General features: G+C 37.5%; 1 protein-coding gene across 2 annotated transcripts in view; it reads right to left on the bottom strand.

Moving 5' to 3' along the window:
- The window catches only part of tnmd (tenomodulin), a 152,017-nt gene that overhangs the window by 39,856 nt on the left and 91,378 nt on the right, over positions 1–20,783 (bottom strand). The window contains exons 6-8 of one of the 2 annotated variants that reach the window (XM_077609450.1): positions 11,820–12,043; positions 3,888–4,172; positions 1,614–1,748 (exon numbers count right to left, since the gene is read on the bottom strand). In XM_077609450.1, coding sequence (XP_077465576.1) covers positions 1,614–1,748; positions 3,888–3,935 — 183 coding nt within the window. In that variant the 5' untranslated portion in view covers positions 3,936–4,172; positions 11,820–12,043. The remainder of the gene's footprint in view (positions 1–1,613; positions 1,749–3,887; positions 4,173–11,819; positions 12,044–20,783) is intronic. The other variant, XM_077609451.1, reaches the window with a different exon arrangement.

The raw sequence follows: 20,783 nt of genomic DNA, 5'->3' as shown, positions 1-20,783 counted from the left end.
ATATGCGCAGACATGTTCGTATGTACCATTGTTCGTAACTCGAATGTTCGTAAGTAGGGGAGCGTCTGTATTTGCAATTAGTCTTAGCACCGAATATGAGCTATTGACTGTTAAATCCATGCAACACACCAAAAATGTGATGTTTACGACTACAGTTCCACAGAAGAATCAAGCAATCAACCTGTCTGTCAGCTTTCAAATCCATTGCTTCACCTTTGGTACGGCCGCCGCAGCGGTATGCAAGGGGTTTGTGCTTTTATTGCATGTATGAAGCACCTGTCCATCTCCTTAAATTGGCTCCATGTCGCTCGATTGATGAGGAGGCCGAAGAATGATCCCTCCCCCAAAAGACCTTATTAAGTCAAAAGTTGGGGTTCTCAGCCATCCACACATTTGGAGCCTTGTGAGAATGATCACAGCTTATTAAAGTGGAAATAATGTCCGCTCTACCTGCGGCATAAAAAATTTAACAAGGACAAAGGAAATTGCCCAAAGGTGAGATATATGTTGAAAGGAGAGGACGTGGACAACACTGTCGAAGCTGGAAGTGAATATGAAGCTCATTTATTCGAGCTCGGAAAGGACTTTTTTTTTTTAAATCTTTGTGTTCTTAGTTTTTCGTGTCTTTCGGAAAAAAATACAACAGTGAAGAGCATTAAGTATGGTCTCGCCAACACAGGCATTTAAAATGTGCTCAAAACCATCATTTAGTTTCACTTACTTTTTACTCTGACTGTACTTACAATGTATCAAACATTTTTGCACGTCAGCTTATTGATTTATTTTCCTTTAGTTTGGGTAAATGAGCTTTTTTTGGCGCCTTGGGAATATTGGTGGAAAAGCAGCCGGGTGAAAACGTTCTCCATCAAGTGTGATTGGATTGGATTTTAGAAGATAAATTGCCAGGACAAGAGTTTATCCCGATTACATTGCCAAGGGGGTCTGCATCTTGCTGCAGGCACTCTGGTCAGCTTGTTCCATTAGAGGATGTCGGGGGTATGATCAAAAAGTAGATAAATGCAACAGGCCTACATTTGCACCAGTGAAACCTCCACAGTATAGCATGAAAATTGTGAGCACAGTACTTACCGTATTTACTCGCATATAAGCCGCCCCTTAAAATGGTCAAATTTTACAATTTCTCGAGTATAAGCCGCCCCCTGATTCATAATTTTCACCTCCATATTCATGGTTTTAATAGGAAGTTGAAATGTGTTACTTTGAAAGGAAAATCTTAAGAAAACGTGGAATTTCTGAGATACTGTATGAATCAAAAGCACATCATTAGGGTTAGTATGCCTATCTTTGTGAATGCAAAATATCAAAATTATTCAATTTGCTATCTTGATATGAACCTGATGATTTTTAATGACAGAAATTACAATTTTGTGGCGGCCAAATTGCTTCTAATGTTGAAATATCCCATTTAGATACAAAATAAAATTTAAAAAAAACTATTTAACAACTTACCAGAGGGTATAACGCCTGGTAAAATTTGTTATCGCAATAGGCCTAATTTACTGTCTTTCATATTGTTTTGTATGCAAAGAGACAGAGGTTGACAACAAATACACATTTAAAAAATACATCATAAGGAAAAAGTTGCATCTTACTTTTCCCAGGGAGGGGCTCCATAGATATGACAAGCTGAAAATGCAGAGGCCCAAAAGGAGGAAGACAAACGTCAGAATCAAAGCAATGCGCTGGTAGATCCGGTACTTTGCCCGCTTCTCTTTAGCCCCCTCCACCTGCAAATGGTGAGATTTAAAATTGATATGGTGCTTTCATTTTTTTAAGTCAAAAGGAAAAATTAAGTGGAAAATCTAAAACACATAAATTAGCCATTTGTCATCCTCATAGGAAAGTTTGGGGGAATAGAAAATTTATGACGTAAAGTATGAAAATTCATCCCGTGTTGTGACATCAGCATCAAAAGCAATGTTTTTTTGGTATGTCCTCAGAGAGCAAATGAGGTTGAAAGGCCTAGAATCGGACTAACAACTAAGTTTTACAAACAAATAAAAAAAATATAAAATTCAAAAGTACTTTTTAAATAAGTTTTGGGCAAAAAGCAGGTATGTTTTTCCCTCTCATTATCTAAATTAAAAGATAAAATGACCTTTCTGACTGGGCTTTCAACTCGATTTATCCACCGTTAAACACTCCTGACAACTCCCACCCTCCCTGAATAGACCACTGGGACGAGGTGAGTATAACAAGTTCTGCAGAAAGGTTACATTTATTAATTTGTGCCTATTTTTCCTCCCTCAAATTTAATTTTAATTCACCCGCTGTCTCCAATTCTATGAGCCAGACGGCACAAATTAATAAAGGCAGGTTTTTGTTCCCGCGGACCTTCACCAAGAAGGAAATGAAAGCTTCTCATTTACACATTGTATTGTGACTCCCTATCCACCAGATTACTTCTTTGGATCACAAAATTATTATTGAATTAAAAACATGAAGTTGGCAATTAAAAAATTATCCCACATTTTTTTAAAAACACATTTAGAAGGATATATGTTTTGTTTTACACTTGTGTTAATTCACATTTTGACGGGATTTAATTTTGGGGGATTTTAAAAAATATACGACTGTATTAAAATTGCTTACAAATGCAAAGATGGAAATACAGCAATGATTGTTAGTGTAATTTCCCAGGATAAAGAATAGAAGAAATATTTTTTTTAATTGACAACTCATCAAAACATAGTTGTTTAGAATTAAAAGTAAAAATCAGAACTTGAGTACTTTCCCTAAATTGACATTAGTTGAATTTGCACCTTTGTGCAAACATAAACAAATTAAACAACAAAATCAAACATTTCATATTTTAACATTGAACTAAATACTAAGATTCCTCACCATTGGATATAATATAAATATAAATGCATGAATGGTCCTACTGAAATCAGGTAATGGATATGCCTTACGTTGCCTGATTTCAGTAGGATCATTAATCTATTTGCCTTTAATGCATTCTGGGAATCTGATGCATCCGAGACAATGACAATAAAATGTGAATCACTTCAAAGTGTCCTCCAGGCCTGCTGGGGAGCGTACGACTCTCCTGGGGCAGCTTACATAAACTCTGGCAACGCAGAGTGGAAACTTAACTGTGTTCCTAACGGAGACACCAGGGAAGGTGGGACTCAAGTGGAAAGATGCAGAAAAGGCAGCGGTGGCGACCAACTGAGAGATGTGAGAGTGCGCAGGCCCCCCACCATCCAATTTGCCATAAGTTTTGGAGATCGGAATAAGCCAGGAGCTTTAAAGAAAAGATCGTTTGCAGACGCCCACTGTTGGAGTGCAAAGATCAAGCACTTGCTTGGGGAAACAAAACAAGTGGAAAAGCAGAGAAAGTGCTTTAACACACCACCACTCACCCTTAGTCTTTCACTACGTAGCATTTAGGGGGATCATCAAGCCACCCTATCACTCAATTATCATACTTGTGATTGTTTTTGTCACATGCAAAAATGTTAGCATAACTTCAACTCTAATCTATTGTGTAGAAAGTCTACAACTGCTGGAAACAGTTGGAATTTAATGAGCAAAATCTGTCCCTTCTCACTAATAAAGTTAAAATGCCAGTTCTGAGGTGAATACAAAAGTTTCTAAGCAAATTATACCCTGAAAAGAAATGGACAAATTCCAATTCCGAACAAAGACTAACGGCCTTTATCGAGAGACGTTGTTCCACTTCTTTTTCAGATACAACCTTGCAATTAATTCAAGGCTTGTTGTTTCTAATGCATTGCAAATATTTCAAAGGAATATCATTTTTTTCTTCAAACATTATCAAACACATTTTTTCCTAAAAACAAGCAAACATTTTAACCCATGCATTGATTTACTTCAAAAAAGAAAATAAGGAAAATACTCACATCATTATACAGAACCTGTTGACTGGTGGACTGGCTGCTAGCTTCCATGATGCAAGTGCACAGAAGGAATGTGTTCTGATGCTCTAAGCTGGGGGAAAAAAAACTTCTACTCAGCAAAGAAAAAGAGCCGGAGCTTCATTCCATTGCTGCAATTTGGGAGGGGAGGGAAGTTCCTTTGACGGAGTGGAATTACTGCAACATTTGTGATAGCCATTAAAAGCCAAGGCAGAGGTCTCTCTCTCAGTCTTTCATGTGCTTGCACTCTTTTCAAAGGTGGAAATGGACCTGGGGTGAAAGAAATTACACAATGTGGTCAACGAAAAACACTATGGTTTGGCAAGCCGCTTCAGCATTTATTTGATAACCTTGATATCGAGCTTAAAGCCGACTAGCACAAGTAGAACGTCTATCCAATAATGGTTGTCTTTTTCCCCATTGCGATTGCCACTTTTGGTCTAGTATAAAAACTGATTTTTATCATTGGACCCAACATGAAAGCATCTTCACCCGTAAAAGAATATATAAAAAAATAAAACACATCTTTAAATTGTCAGCTTTGGATATTCCATAGCAAAGTTTCTCAATAATGTCATATATTGCCATAGAGCAGGGGTCGGGAACCTTTTTGAAAGAGAGAGCCATAAACAATTACTATTTTCAAATGTTATTCCTTGAGAGCCATACTCACAATTTAAAAGTCAAAATACATGACAATGTGCCTTTTTTTAGTAATTTTACCACTTTTAAAGTACAAAAAAGTCTTTGAATTCTTTTGACAACATTGTTACGCTGTTGCTAATCAATGAATATCAATGAGTATCAATGAGAGAATAGATGCAGAAGACTAATGAAAAAAAAATTCAATGCCACAGTGCCGACGTGACGTTCCTATTGGTGCATTCGGGACTCGGCTCTCTCACCACCGGTTTCCATATTTTAGCTCAGAGCCATATGCAACCATCAAAAGAGCCACATGTGGCTCCCGAGCCATAGGTTCCCTACCCCTGCCATAGAGTTAGGTACTATTCCATAACAGGCTTAATAGAAAGTACTTTTTTCATTTTTTGTCCTTTTGTCTTATTTTTTCTTTGGATTCTTTTGTCACATAGTTCTCCCACTGAAAAGCACCTCCACCATTATGGAGATTGGACTGTATTTATGTATCTATTTTATTTTAGCAAACAAAGTTCTAGGAACAGTCCGGGTAATGATTTTTTTCCTACACGTAATAGGTATTGAACCAATTTTAAGGGCCTGAAGGGGATGACTAAACAAACGATTCAAGCTCTTCAAGTAATGCCACCCTAAAACTTTATTCAGCTCTTGGCGAGCTTTATAATGTCAAGCTCTGACACCCAGTTATTTCTCTCATATGCACTATATGCGCTTGAAAATGCCATCGAGACTCGACAATGGATGTGAACACACCTCAATTTTCTTTTCTTTGTTTTAAAGTTGATCTGAATGATTACTTCAGGCGCTCATAAGCTGTTATAACTTGTGGCTTTGATGATATAGGTGGAATGTAGGTCATGGACTTGACTTGCTGACTTAATAGAAAGTCTTAGAATCCGCTTTTTTATGTATAAATATCTCGAGTAATGAAATTGTGTACATTGGGTCGGGTTATTATTCACACTGAAAAGAATAGCCTTTTGTTATGATTTGGATGATGAACCCCTCATCAACTGCACAACATTAAATCTAAATGTCAAACTACTCTACATACAAATAAAAATGTCTGGTGATTGTACATACTGACCCGCATCAAAGAAGATCCTTCCTCAACACAAATAAAGACCACCAAGGTTATTCCTTTTAATCTAAAGTGGTATTTTACAACGGTTGTGCTTTTCATTCTTGAATTTCGAGAAGAGTAGAAGGAAAGCACAGTCATTTGTGCGCAGGGGGGGTGCCATCCTTGCCAGATATGGTCAAGGAGCAAATCTCTTTTAGCAAGCCTCATTTGAGCCCATATCTTGGCTGTCAAGATCTGATAATGCTGGGACTTTGTCAGCTCTTTCCCCATTGATATAAATCTTCACAATTACTGCTTTGGTAAATCAGGTCGCCCTCATGGGACAAACCGAATTTGCAGTAGTAGACTGGGGTTTCCATCCCAATCCCCAAAACAATTTAAAATGTACTATTTAACACTTTAAATGTCCTTAAGTATGAGAGTGAAAGAAATGGTGGTTTGTGTGCCTGACTACATTGTCTTTTGAAATTGTCTTGGATAATTAAGAATTTTAAAAAATATATATGTATATATATTGACAAAGACTTGAATATTTCCTACATGTACACAAGGCCAATAACTCATCACATGGGTCGTGTGCCTAGATGTTTAGCATGCCAGCAGGTGATGCCGCCCAACAAAACACTCCAAGGGAAAAATGTTGCAGAAGGGAAAAGCGGCAAACAGAGTTTGCCAACAAAATAAGATTATAACATGAGGACATTTTGAACACTTAGATGAAATTAGGTTTCAAAATCAATCACTCGTGGTGCATGTGATTCAATGACTTCAAATTCTATTGCTACTATAATAATACAAACAATTTTAAAAATGTGAGAAATATGGATTAATGATTTTGTGGGTTACAATAAAAATTGATGCAAGCAATCATTTCTAGTTTCATTTCTGATCATAAAAACAAAAATAGTGCTATGTACATTCATCTAAGGGTCCAATTAAGTCAACGATACTCGAACAAACCCATGAAAATTTACCATCCATTAAACAGGAACGTATTTGCTCAGAAAAAGCCAACTGAGTGACGCTGTCTTTACAAAAAGACAAAATAAACCTCTCCTCAACATACTCATCATTCTTTTAAGCAATGAAAGATATGTCTACTCTCCTTACTGAAACATCTGGAAAAAATATCTTTTCCAGACAGCTTTCCCGCCTCTCACTCAGAAAAGAACAGTCACATATGCACAACCATAAAGAGTCCTTCACAGCACAAAGGAAAATTGACGCCCCTAAAAAAAACCCAACGACAAATGAATTGCATGAGCAAAAAGATGCATATGACGTTAGAAAGCAGACACAATCAAGAGTGTGTTTGAGAATGTTCCATGTGTTTCCCACCTGCGCTCCATCTCCTCTGGGTGCATTCAGGTCAAATATGACAAGTAATCCTGTGTGATTTAATCATCCGCTTCCTGCTTCAACGCAGCTATACCTCCTCAGGCTTTCATTAAAGAGGAAGCAGAGGTGGGATGGAATGGGCTCGACCTGAAAAGGCAGTCACCTTTACCATCTTGGTCTAGACTAGGAAGAGTTTACTCTGTTCAACTGTCATATTTCTCCATTTTTCCTTATGCTCCGTTGAAGGTTAAGAAAGAAATGTAGGCCTGTGCAGGAAGTCTGCATTGTGTTATTTTTCCCACTAGACATTTGGCTCTTCCATCGAAGTTCTGACAGCTGATGATGAAGTATCACTTCAAAAATGCAAGACTTTCACTGAGGTCAGGTTAGCCAGCCATTTCCACGAGTGATAATGTAACTTGTCATAATACGACTCTTGATAGTTCTCATACTTGCTGATGAGAAGATTTCAATGCCACGGCTTTTTGTCTTTGCCATGTTGTGATTAAATTGTTGAGTTATTTGAAGTCATCATCTGACACGAAAAACTGTCACCATGAAAGCAAACATAAAGGAATAATTGCATGCATTTGCACTATTAATCCTGTCACCGGCATAACACGCAAATGAACAAATCCACATTATTATTTTAGATAAAATATTCTTCTTTTAACATTCGGATGCTTTACCGAAGCTACTTTTGAAATGCATGTCACCCAGACACTCCAAAAAGAAAAGAAAAAACAGACGAGTTGTCATTTCAAGCTATTGTTTAAATCCGCTTCACAATTTCTAGTGTCTTCTATCCAAGCTCGGAATTTGATCCCAGAAATTTAAACAAGTGGGAAGACATTACAATTAATTGCTGTCTTAGGTTATGATGTATGTCAGCAATATTAATACGAGACAAAATAAATAAAAACTACAGGCTAAGTGTGACTATCAATAATTACACAGAACACATACTACCTAATTTAAATCTTGAATTGTATTTTATAATACAACTTAGTCAGTACCGTTGGCTTTTCTCTCTGTTAGCTCAACATAAATGTAAATACATTAGGTACTCAGCACTTCTATTCAACTCAGAAGAATGTACATGGGTTAAGTCCCATATAAATATCCGTGAATATGGGAAGTCTTGAATTCTGAACCCTGAATAAGCGAAGGGGCCACTGTATTGTTTAGTTGAGTGTGTAACAAGTTGCAACTTACTGTCGAGGTGAAAGAATGATTGATTGAGAGAACGCTGATACATTTTTAATATACTCTAGCATCGATTTATACCTTTCATCACTGATGTTCAAGGCGAAAACCAAATATGTGATAGGGAAGAATCACAAAGGCCAATCTCACAGGAGTTTCACTCTGACACATCAAGGAAGTCGATGAATAGGATATGTGGATTATGCTACACACACACACACACACACACACTGCACACACTGCACACACAAACACACACCCCACCACTCCATTCCTAACACTTAACAGTCATTTCCTCACATCTCACCTTGCCACTTGCCAGGGAGTTTTCTCAATTTCTTGCTTGGTGAGACAGATGTATTTACTTATATAGCTGTATTCCCCAACCAATTTATAATGGGATTAAAAATTAATACAATTTGGGATTTGAAGAGGGGCATTCCTCTGAAAGTGATCTGGAATGCAATAGCGGAAAATTGTTCTTCTTGCTTTGGAGCATTTTTAATCACTTAAAACTGGAACAGAGGCAATCAAAAAGAATGCACTTTTTTTTCCTCTTAAATGGTATTTCCTCAAATATGTTTCTCTTGGTACTAAATGAACATATTCCTCAGTGACATTATTTTCACTGAATATCTTGACTAAGGTCATTGAGTCAAAGTGGGGTTCTCCTCAAGTAAGCACTGAGCTCCAAGCCCCCGACGTAATCCTATCAATGAGTGCCACTGAATCAGACAATCAATTCTAACATCCGGTCAGTGGGATGGTAATTACCACTATCCCTGAAAAAAAAAACAATTGAGAGGTCTCAAGATGACAGGTAAAAACCAGTTATTAGCCACAAAGTTATCTACCTGTATAAACCCAAAGCACTTATTTCCAGCTAAGCTCGACTCATCCCATTTCTTTGAGGCTATTAGAGATGTGCCCACCTTGAAGCCTTGATTGATAAGAAAAAACAGTTCGTTATAATCTTGTCTGGTACTTCAATCTGTCTGTTAGCAGTTGTTGCATCATGGAAACTGATTTTTCCATCCATCTTAATGGTGACAGGGGGCTACGAGGGGAGCTAGCGGCAACAATGCACTGAGAGGATGCAGTAGAGGGAAGGAAGGGAGATGTTTCGTGGGAGTGAGCGACATGGTGGAGAGCGGCACGCTGTTGGCCAAAATTCATGCATGATTTGGTTGACTGGCGCTGTGAACAGAATGATGGAAGTTTGCTGCAAGCATGGTCATACCCAGTCTGCTTGGGTGGAGACCATCTGATCCATACGAGGAGGGCCAACTTCAAAATGTATTCAAATTAAAGTCATAACGAGTACAGGCAGCTTGAAGACAGGAATAAAGCTGGAGCATTTGGGTACATCGCTCAAATTGATTTCTATATTTATTGAGTGAATTTGAAGTACTTCAACTGCTTAAAATTTCATCGATAACTATTCACATCCTTAGTGGTCATTTACACACATTTTTTTTCCAGTGGTAAATAGTTTTGTAGTGCCACTGTGATTTCCTCGGTCTACTACTGTTTGAGTGATTGAATTCAGGAATACTTATTAAATTTCAGACGAATGATATTTGGACAAATGAATTCATTTCAAGTTTAAGCCAGAATGGCACAGATGGAAGCATGTTTGTAACCGTCTACCTGAAACACTGGAATGAATGATAAATGACCCATGAAAACATCCCATACTGAACCATAACCAATACAACTGTTGGCTTGGAAAAAGAGGCGGCGCATGAGTAACTGGATAATGGCATTTTTATCCCGAGTATCAAGCTGATTACACAGACAATGCAGCTGCTAACTACTGCCAGTCTGTTATCATTCCGTTTAAACAAAACACTCCGCAAGAGCATGGATTCCAACATGCTTTAATTGGATTAGGATATGTAGTTTACCTTAATCCGTCGCAGAGGGCGGCTTTCCAATGATAGTAAAGGGGAAAAATTGGCAGTTAAACGCTACTGATAATCTCCTGTATACACATGCTTAATCATTTCAAGAGGGCAAAGTATATATTGCATGAATATCTATCTGCTAAGGTGGGAAGGTGAAATTAATGAATTAATAGGTGACTTGAAAATGATGCTTTTCTGAAAAGGATTTGTGGTTCCACTGCAGGGAATCATCAACAATCCAAAATTTCATTGATGTGATTCATTACTCGATTTAAGATGGCACGGTTACAATTTATCCCTTTTTATTTTATTTTTTTTAAATCAGACAGGATTGACTGAAATAGAACAGGATGTGAGTTTACTTTTAATATGTCTGGCAGTTTCACCTCAAACGGGTAATGCTTGTGCTGGAGTATTTAATCAAGCAAGTTTGGCAAAACAGTCAATAAAAAGTCCCCGAGATGAATTGAGAATATTGGCTTTGTTAATAAAGCTGCATAGAACTGAAGGTTAAACCTGGCGCAGGAACAAACAACTACCCCAAGATGGCATTTTATTGGACTTCTAATCTGATGTACCGAGTATCTCAGAAAATGACTAAAAAAATGACTTTCCTTAAATGGTTAAGAGTTCCTTAGAAGTAATACAGCCTTTGCATCACAAGGTTACCATAGCTCAGATGCTTGTATAATAATGAGTAACATAACATGCCCTGAAATCGATACAACTGATATTACTTCAGGAAAAAACATGGATTCTTCACCTACTGCTTGATCCATTCCCAGTAAAAGAAAAATATATATTTATCACGTCACCATGCCTTTTCCGGTTGGATAATGCTGTTCCCAAGATAAACAGTACAGTGACACAATGGAAAATAAGGCATCTTTTAGCATTTTTCATCCATTGAGTACACAATAAATGGATTTGTATTGTCTCTTTTGTGTGAACCCATGTGAAAACCCAAGGATTTATCTACTTATCCCCAAAATTAACTTTTAATTACAAATTTATGATTCCTATGATTCTTTTCAACAGTTTATTTCTGTTAGTTTCTGGAAAGCCAGTCATCATGTCACTTATCACATCGAACAAAAGCCATAATCTTTAGAGATGTTCACAGAGCTGCACAAAGTGATTTTGATAACCCGATGTTAAATGGCATTCTTGCGCTATTTCAAGTGTTACTTTCATTTAAGTCTTGCCTCACGATTATTTGATCATGAGATGCTGCTATTGCAAAAAAACAGAGACAGCGGGGCCCGCAGGCAACTGCAAATCTGCAGCAATAGTGGACTTGGGTGATGCAACACTAAAGACGAATGCCAACTTACATTACTAATGTCACTTATGACTGACACTGAGAGAGAAGTAGGAATTTAGCAATATCTTCATTTTGTTGCAGTTTGGAGTGGTGTTAAACTGCACAGCATATTATTAAGGAGAAATGGTTAAATGTGTCTCGACAAAAGACAAATTCCCTTTGGCCCCGAAGAGATTGATTTGCTATGTGTTATGTTTATGGCAAATCAGGCTGGCTTTCCAGACTAATCTGCAGATGGAATAAAACACAATTTAAGTGGTTGCGGCAAATAATATCATGAAATAGGCAAATCGGGAATCAGGAATTTGGAGTGTATAGAGCTAGAGAATCAAAAATATACACCTTTAAACTCAACATAGAGCTTGAAAATCAAGATGGAGATAAAAAAAGTACTGTACTTGTTTATGCCGCAGCAGGGTGTCCATTGAGAGCTTCTCCTTCCCATGCTTCAGTTGGTCGCATGTCACACAGATGAAGGCCGTGTGGCCCAAGGCATTGACACCTTGAGACCACCAAGCAGATGCAGAAAGAGCATCGCTAATGTTTGCTACCTTCAGTGCCCCGGTGTTAAATTGCCTCCTGGCATTCTCCATCAACCATAGATGATGCCCCTGATAGCCACCTGCAGAGACAATCATTTGGGGACTCACTAAGAAGCAAATTTTAGGCACAGACGTTTCTGCATGCAGGTGTTGGATAGAGATGGAAGTGCAGTAACAGGCAATAAGTATGTCATGTAAAGTGACAGTGCTAGTACTGTATATCGGAAAACAAAATGGAATTGAGCTACATTGCATTCGATGTGATAAATCCATGACATTTTGACAACTAATTACCCCACAAATAATTTTACACATTTTAGACGTTACTTTCTGCTACTTACTGACCAAACTGGTTTCGAATCAATAAGTAATATCTTGAATAGACTGTCCTTGAGATTAAATGCAGTTTTTGATTCGTATCACTTTCCTTCTAAGTTTTTATGGAAGAAAAACAGTGATAAAAAATCATTTGGAAGAAAAATAAAGCATGCTGACAGACAAATCAAACAGCTCTGGCAATTGTTTTCCCTCATATGGTTTGTTGGTGGGATTATTTTGGTATTTCAGTTGGTAATGCCACCTTTTAACTGAGAAGAATATTTCAGCAGCTTTTCTGAAATTCAAAGCCACATAGTAATTAGAAATTGCTATTGCAGTTTGAACTCATGAAGGAAGTTGTCATTTCTGCAGCCTGGGATAATTAACAAACTTTTCAAAGTGTTTTTCTGCTTTGGAAATTGGAAAACAAAGGACAAAAGGGTTGCTGGAGAGCCTCTCTCATCTGACTTTGGGCAGGGGTCGGGAAACATCATGAACCATCATTCACGGTACCAAATGTATCATTTACAGTAGCCGATAATCAATTTTTGTGATGTAAGAAGAAACTGGAATACCTGGAGAACTATCACACATGCAGAGGGAAAGAATGCAAGCCTCTTTTTGAGGATCCCATTTCTCTGGGAACTATAAGAAAACAGATGTACTGTCTTTACTCCTTTCCCTTCAGAACGATGTTCTCTTGAATAGAACATGCTTTTCTAATTAGGTACCCTGCTCGACAGATCTCCATTTTTTCCTCTTAAGACGTGTTGGGCAAAACCCTGAGCTTTTACTGCCCCTTCACGTCACAGACAATGAATGAGTTTGTTGGCGGCGCACCCTACGTCGCGTGAGTGCGCTGGTGCGAAAAAGCTTCAAGGGACAGCAAAATGATGTCAAACCCCTTGTGGTTCTCCCCAATTTTCATCAATTTCTCTCCACAGCGGGACTATAACCGCTGGGCTTTTTGTTCCCAATGCTCATCTTTGGAAACCATACTCTTTAAATAAAGCTCAAATGACGTAGGTACAAATGTATAGTTGTAGCCCGCGGAGATCCGTTTATTTTATGGTATCCATTACTTAATCTTTTGTATACACAGGGAACCAACAAGAGTAATTAATTGGATGCACACGAATGAGGTCAAATGCTTTCTTTCTGGATGCATCACTTCACACTTTGGGTGAATCGTTGGAGATGTATACCCATTGTCTGGAAGGTCATCGTGGCGGTCACCCGTCATGCAGAGGTACACTCGTCATCATGCCGAGCACCGTACGCTTCAGGGAGTAATCGCGTGCCTTGGGCTCCCCTCCGCCCCTATCCACACTTTTGCCTGCCCTGAGGCCAACAAACCAGATTTTTCATGTCAGTTGGCATGCACCTTCAACTTCTAAGTAGCTCTTTGACTTTCAGAAGTCTCCCATCATAGCAGCATACACACTCCCAGGCAAGGTTGCCACATCCTTGCTCTGTAATTATATGCCACTTATAAGTGTCCACTTGCGCATGCAGATGGACCCCGTCTGCAGAAAAAAGAAATTCAGGTAGCAGGTCGAACTTATCTACCCTGGGTATTTATTATTCTCCGAGGGGGTTTAAACTATTTTTCTTTTTTTAATTTTGCTCAACCTGTAGGAAGGACTAAAAGATCACTCGAGAATGAATTGATTTTTTTGATAATATGTACCTTTTGCACTCTTGCTCCAGAGCGATGTGAACAAGTGGGCTTTCTTTGTGAGTGACAATTGTCGTAATAAATTCATAAAGAGCTACACAATTTCAAATTTGGCCCCAAACTTTGATCGTAGATTAATATTAACATTTTATAATCCTACATATTTCATGTATTCATTTTTCATCAAATAAGAGATGTTTGAAAAGTTCAGTAGTGGTGTAAGAAAGTGAGCCAGTTGATCAAGAAACACGTCTACAAAGACATCCCGTATCCAAGAAGAGGTGGGACGATTGACCTGAAAATGACTCGCCTCATCACCATTACAGCGCATATGATTATAATTCTGCGAGCATCCGACAGTTCCTGCCTGAGAAGAACATTGCCAAGGTGCAGGAACACCCGAACTCATTATATCTATTTTGGTTTAGTTTCGAGGACATGGAAAACACCAACATAGCAGCAGATGATCTTGGAAGATTTCATTAAAGACTTATGAAGGTTTTTTCAATGTAACTGAGTCAGCAGATTACTCTCAAGGCGGAAACTTGAAATACTATATGGTTTATTACACTACTCCTGGTGTGGATGTCATTTTCCAGGTCTCTCAGACTTGGTTGCGTCACAATTGATCAAAATGTTTAGAAGACAGCCCCAGTGTTCTTTTCTTTTGATCGCATTCTCCAGGAGTTAATGTTACAATAGGTGCATCTATCTTTCTTGTCATATGGTTTGACATTTAAAGGTTTTTATGAAAATAGTCTTTGCTAAGCACTGGGAGAATGGTTGCCTCATTAAAACTGTCATTAAGAATGAATTTAATGATGGCATGTATTACCGTATCAAGAAAGAAGGCTTTGGGTCAAAGAGGCAATTTCTGTGCAGGGAATCTAATCAGTAACTTTGTCCCATGAAGCAACCCCAGCATACATCCTTTAAATTCTAGAGCCTGGCAAAATAGTCATTACAACGTTTAGCCCTGCCAGCAGATTTGAGGAGCGCCTCCTTGTAGGAGTGAGGACAGCCCAAAATTCCCTCTCGACAAGATAAAACATACATCAGAAAATATTTTAATTAAACTACGTTTATTACTTACCACAAGGGCAGCCATTTAGCAACACATTTTCACCCTTTTCCCTGTTTTATTTTTATTAATATGAGCTACATAAGACTGTAATGGGACGGCAGCTTATAAGTAGGATATGAGCAATTACAGAAAAGACGCCATACAAAATCGGATTGTTTCCCGTGGCACCTAAAGGTACTGAAAGTTGAACACGAGAATTAAATAGTGTATGTAATGACTGTTTGTTTATAAATGGTTCATGAGGGTAGCATGGCATAGACCCGATTTGAAATTTCCATAAAATTTACCAGGTAATTTCTTCTTGGTGTGTTATGAAGATGTCTCATTGAAGAGCTCAAATTGTCAACTCATTCAGTTAGTGAATGGGAAACATGTATATTGGCTGTATAAGGGAAAATAAATTTTGCAAATACAGTCTTGCATTTGCTCAATAAACGGTAATGACTTGACTGTAGGCTATCATCGTTTTTCCACTTTACCAGGAATAGACAAGTGAAGAAAACCAAATTAAGCAAGAAGACGACATACAAACTCCAGCAGTGAGATTCAAAGACCCAACATATTTGTGAAACCCACATTCTAGCCGCTGAGTAGATTTTATACCTCAACCAATATCAAGATTCTTATATTCATTATCAACTGATAATTTGAAACATCTCTGAGTATAACAAATTACGCCTGGTGCTAGCAATTAGGTATGTGAACGTCTTCATAAGAACGGAGAACAGGTGCACGTGAAAATCAATCGTGGCCATCCATCTGCTTTCGTTTTTGGGTCATGATGGGCGTGTCTCGCGAAGGTAATATTTTCCTTAGAGTGAAGCCATTTTTATTGGGAACAGAAGCTTTTATAAATAAAAGAGGAGCAGTCAAACACTTTTTATAAGGTTGCCACATCAGCACGGCTGCAATCCTTCATGCAATATAAACTACCAGATAGGTGGTCTTAAGGTGGGCAACGTTATCCCCTGATGTTTTTTTATTTTTATTTTGTAGTTGCATCATTCCAGTTCTCACTTTCGGAACACGCTCGTGGGGCATACTATATTTTGTTGGTAGTCGCGGGCCACCTTTATGATCAGTCGCTGTACAAAGTGGCATGTCTTAACGAACGAGAAATGAAATGAATTTGGTCTCTCAAAGTAATTAGGAGGTGAACTCATAAAAGGTCTATTGGAGGAGCAATGGTAACCATAGAAACTGCATGGCCATTCTCAAGAGAAGAAAAGCTTTAATAATATATTGGCAAACTAAGAGGAGGGGATTTAATTCCACTCTATAGATGCAAGTCGGTGATTAGGAATGACTTGCTGTACAGTACATGCATGAAGAGCACTCGGGGTTCACAAAGTACCATTATACTGACATTAAATGAAAAAAATGTAATGAAAGATATCCATCCCATGAGGGAAAGACCATATCCATACCATATTACTGTGAATCCTTTTTTTGTTTTTTAAAGATTTCAAACGTTGTTTACAAGCCTGCATTTAATAACGCATACTAGAATAGAGATCTTAGGCTGATATATGCATTACTGTGTAACAGTCTGGCAGATCAATGATTACACTAGCTGTTGTAGTTTTGCAAGGCAGGCTGTTATTTGCTTTTAACTTGCAGATATTCCATTTTTTAACACCCCTTTAGACACACATTTTTGTTTGTAAGAAATTATCTGCTTCAGATGATTAGTTGCTATTTTCTTATCCGTGAGTGTAAAATATTTGGCATCTAAATGGTATAAACATAACACAGGCATAAGTGGTATCCAGCACTTGACTGTGTTATGTTTATTCCATTTAGATGACATCTGACCAACAAGATTCAATTTCTTTCTTATTTTACCATCAAGAATGACCCCTTGTTTGGCTTTAAAACATTTACTAGGTTTGGATTGAAATGTCACAGTGATGAAGCCATTAGCTACAAAAAGAAAAAAATATATTTTGTTCAACAAAGTACTCCGTATGAATGGTTTGTTTTGTTGCAAAAAAAATTAAAAAATAACCCAAAGCAATTCATTCGGATTAGTTTCATGTTTTCTGGATCTTCAAATGAAAAGCACGCATATAAATGTTTGAAATTGTGATCCATCATAAAGAATACAATAAATTGTGTCAGGTCAGTGATGCCAGGCTGGTCTGCTTCAATGATGGAACAAAAATATTAGTGAATATACAGAATTGCATGATTTGGAAGATGAATGTTATTAAAAAAAAAAATCACCTTTGGCGAACCTCCAGTGATGTGATTGAGGCTTCCGTCAGGAGAGTTAACCTCTGTGAAAACCTTGCTTAATGTTTTCGCTGCGATAAATAGCATTAGCCTTGAAAAGCTTAAGATGTCAGATTAATGAGTGTTATTGAAAATCACTTTCAAGATGATAATCACAAAGCGCAAAGCATACTGAATTTCTGTTATGTGTGCAGGATTTTTAATGGGCTGGCCATAGGATTATCGTTAGCCTCAGCATATGTTCATAACCAAACTATATTTCCAACTGTACTGTTGCTTGTTCTCTCTATATTTTTGTCATAATTTATTTATTTTAGAACAATGAAATGTTTTTTTCCTTCCCTATTAACAATCCAACTACCATTAGAAAAATATACCGAATTAGTGGATTTTTATACTTCTAGTTTCTTTGTCCATATCTTAATGAAAACAAAGCCTTGTTCTGTATGATTTTCTGTCCTGAAATATTATATTCAAACTCTTTTTGGACTTTTTTAGGATTTTGAACTGAGTTGAGTGAGAGTCAAGTTGAATCTTTCTGTATTCATGAGACAAAAAAGAAAAAAAAGAATGTCAGTGAGCCTGTGCGGGCGAAGGTGGGAATGAAAAACATAACAAATCTAGACAGACAGTGAGCGTGAGAAAGAGATAACTTCCAATCAGTATCCAGAGATGAGTATCAGTCTGGTCAAAGAGGCTTCTTGTGCGCCACAGTCGTCCTTGGAACTATTTAATCACAACTCGGACCACTGTGACCAATCCTAGCCTCCTTATTGGCTGGTGCTTGACAGCCATGACCATATGGTGGGAAGTGATATACCTAGCTGTTATCTTCCTGTGACTGATGTCTCCAGTAAAAATGATTCCTTCATTTGACCATGCATTATTCGGCTGGTTTAAGGTTGGCGTAGCGGGAAAAAAATAAGTATTAAGCCGGTGGGCGCAGCAGCTGGAGACTTTATGAATGCGACCGTCAAACCCAATGAAATGACTACATTTGGATGCAACCAATTATAGGCTTTCAGCTTTGCTTTACTTTTGTTTATAGACGTTAAACACAAAAAAGGATTTAACGGCTAACCAATTAAAAACGCAAAAGCAACTTGACACAATTAAAAGTGGACTATGATGTACATGAAAAAAATGCCAATCTTCATTTAATTTGCCTGAAGCTTAAGAGAGTTGGGACATACTGCAGCTTTATGATCATTTGTTTTTACTTTCCCATGTTGACATGATCAAATAGTATACTACCATTGGTCAACATCCTTTTTAAATCATCCAAAAGGGCATTAAATGAGTTATTATTGTGATATGAGACCAATCAAAATATAACACCCACCTAGTCCGATACTTTGTTGTTTTTTTACACTGAAAATCTGTCATTACTTATGGTGAGCATTCACTCATGATGATGAAGTCATTTGTTTTGTGTTTGTTATATTGTTGTTTTCCCTCAATACACGTTTTTGGAGAATTATAGTATTGTGGTTCTATTATTATCATGGTCAAAAAATATTGTAATATGAGGAACTCACTGATTCCCCACACTAAATATTAATTTAGAGGACTTACACTGTGTGCGCCAGCACAGAAATGTGGCAATTTTGTAAATGTCAAACACAAAAACGAGGCAATTTCTACAAGGTACTTCTGAACTGCCATTTTCTTAACATATGCTGCAGTTAAATATAATAGATGTATTTTGACATCCACCGATAAATGCCAATAAATGGTCTTTGGCGACGATAATCTTGAGTTAAATGACGGCGATATGGAAACAAATGAGCAATTGCCATTAACAGTGGTACAAGTAGATAAGGAGCTACTACATGTCATTTCCTGGTTCAGCCATTAAATCAACGGATTTAATAATGTGCACATTATGCAGGCACTCGTGGGAACAGTGTGCTTTCAAAGTTGAAAAAAAGTGGAGATTTTATGACTCCGAGTTGTGCATCAGTACTGACACATTATAGCGTTTGAAAATTGAGTTATCGTTTCAATTAAGAGATTCTCACGGACTATTATTACATTACCTATTGACGTGCAGATATGCAGTACAAACAGTGTAAACTGCATATTAAGCAGAAGATGATTTTATCACTCTGCAATGGTAATGAGAGAGAAATAATCAGGGCTCCAGGCAGATCGTGTGTGAACATTTGCACAGATCTTATGGAACAATAAATGCGGACCCAATATTATTAATATTCAAAATTCAATATTGAGGCTTTTCTTTGACAGTCACGGTGTTCCCGACCCGTGTTTTAGCCGCACAGAATTTTCCTCGTCTAGTTAATCAATAGTGTGCGGTAACAATGCTTTGACCTTGTTTGCGCTAAAGACAGTTTGCTAGAAATAATAAAATGTAACTGATAAACTCCTTCTGTCGAATGTTTCTTTCTGCAACCAACCAATTCGTTGATTTTGGTGATTTTATATCAGCTAATAATGGTTGTGTATTTGTAACAAAAAAACATGCAATGAACATATTGACAAAACATTTATATAATGAATGTGTTTAAATCTGGTAACAAAAAATCAATTGATTTCATAACGAAATGTTTAAATGGATTAAGTGAAATCCAGCAAGGCTCTTTTATGTCAGGTAACAATAGAGAGTATTTTACTTTTTAATAATAATAATAAAACCATTTGTTAAAAATGTTCTTCCAATAAAATATCAGCAAAATTGATTTTCAAATTTAGGCGAGGCAGGGTAGTCCACTGATGGCACTTTTTACAGGCTTAAGGATTGTCAAGTTGCCACTCAAATAGTTGTTGTTGTTATTCTATTTCTTGTGAAATCTATCTTTGAAGTCCTACTCCTCTGTCGTCCGTGAACCGACAGTCTTGCAACCTTGTAACTTGGGACAGTATGTATCAATCCTTGGAGCCTGTTTTCTTATTTTATTTTTCATCCGTGATAATTAATTGATTGCGGACTTATAGGTTCCTGTGCTGCCTGTAGGTCAACTGAGTAGGTTCCAGTATCCTGTGACAAGGATATGAGGCAGTGAAAATGGATGGATAGTTCAGTAACAATGTTACTTTTCCAAGGTAAACGTGGCAGATTTGCCATAAAATATTTGTAAAATGTGGACAGTGTTGTTCTTGGCAGTGTTTTGTTTGCACCTGACATTTACACTGGCTTTCTTCTTTTCAATGAATCGAGATCAATCCTCATAGGCATCCCTTCATAAGTGAAGAGATGGAATTTTGTTGACATTCACAATTGACTAGGGCTGTGAGATACTGCTTTTGTTCATTCTCTTTTTATTGACTGGCATTATTTGTTTTCACTCGACTAACAGTGCATACTGTTGTTTTCTTAACAAATGCGAGTTTGTGGTGAAATGTTTGGGATACAGTTAGCACAAGCATATAGTAAAGCTAGGTAAGCACACTGATTGTTAACCTATGAACTGTTTCAAAACATATGGAGAGATCTCAGACAAGAGGAAAAAAAGTGGAGTACTTAAAACATCTCATAATATGAAGA

The sequence above is a fragment of the Stigmatopora argus genome, chromosome 9, assembly GCF_051989625.1.
Source record: "Stigmatopora argus isolate UIUO_Sarg chromosome 9, RoL_Sarg_1.0, whole genome shotgun sequence".
Classification (NCBI taxonomy): domain Eukaryota; kingdom Metazoa; phylum Chordata; class Actinopteri; order Syngnathiformes; family Syngnathidae; genus Stigmatopora; species Stigmatopora argus.
This window is presented reverse-complemented; position numbering and strand designations above follow the sequence as displayed.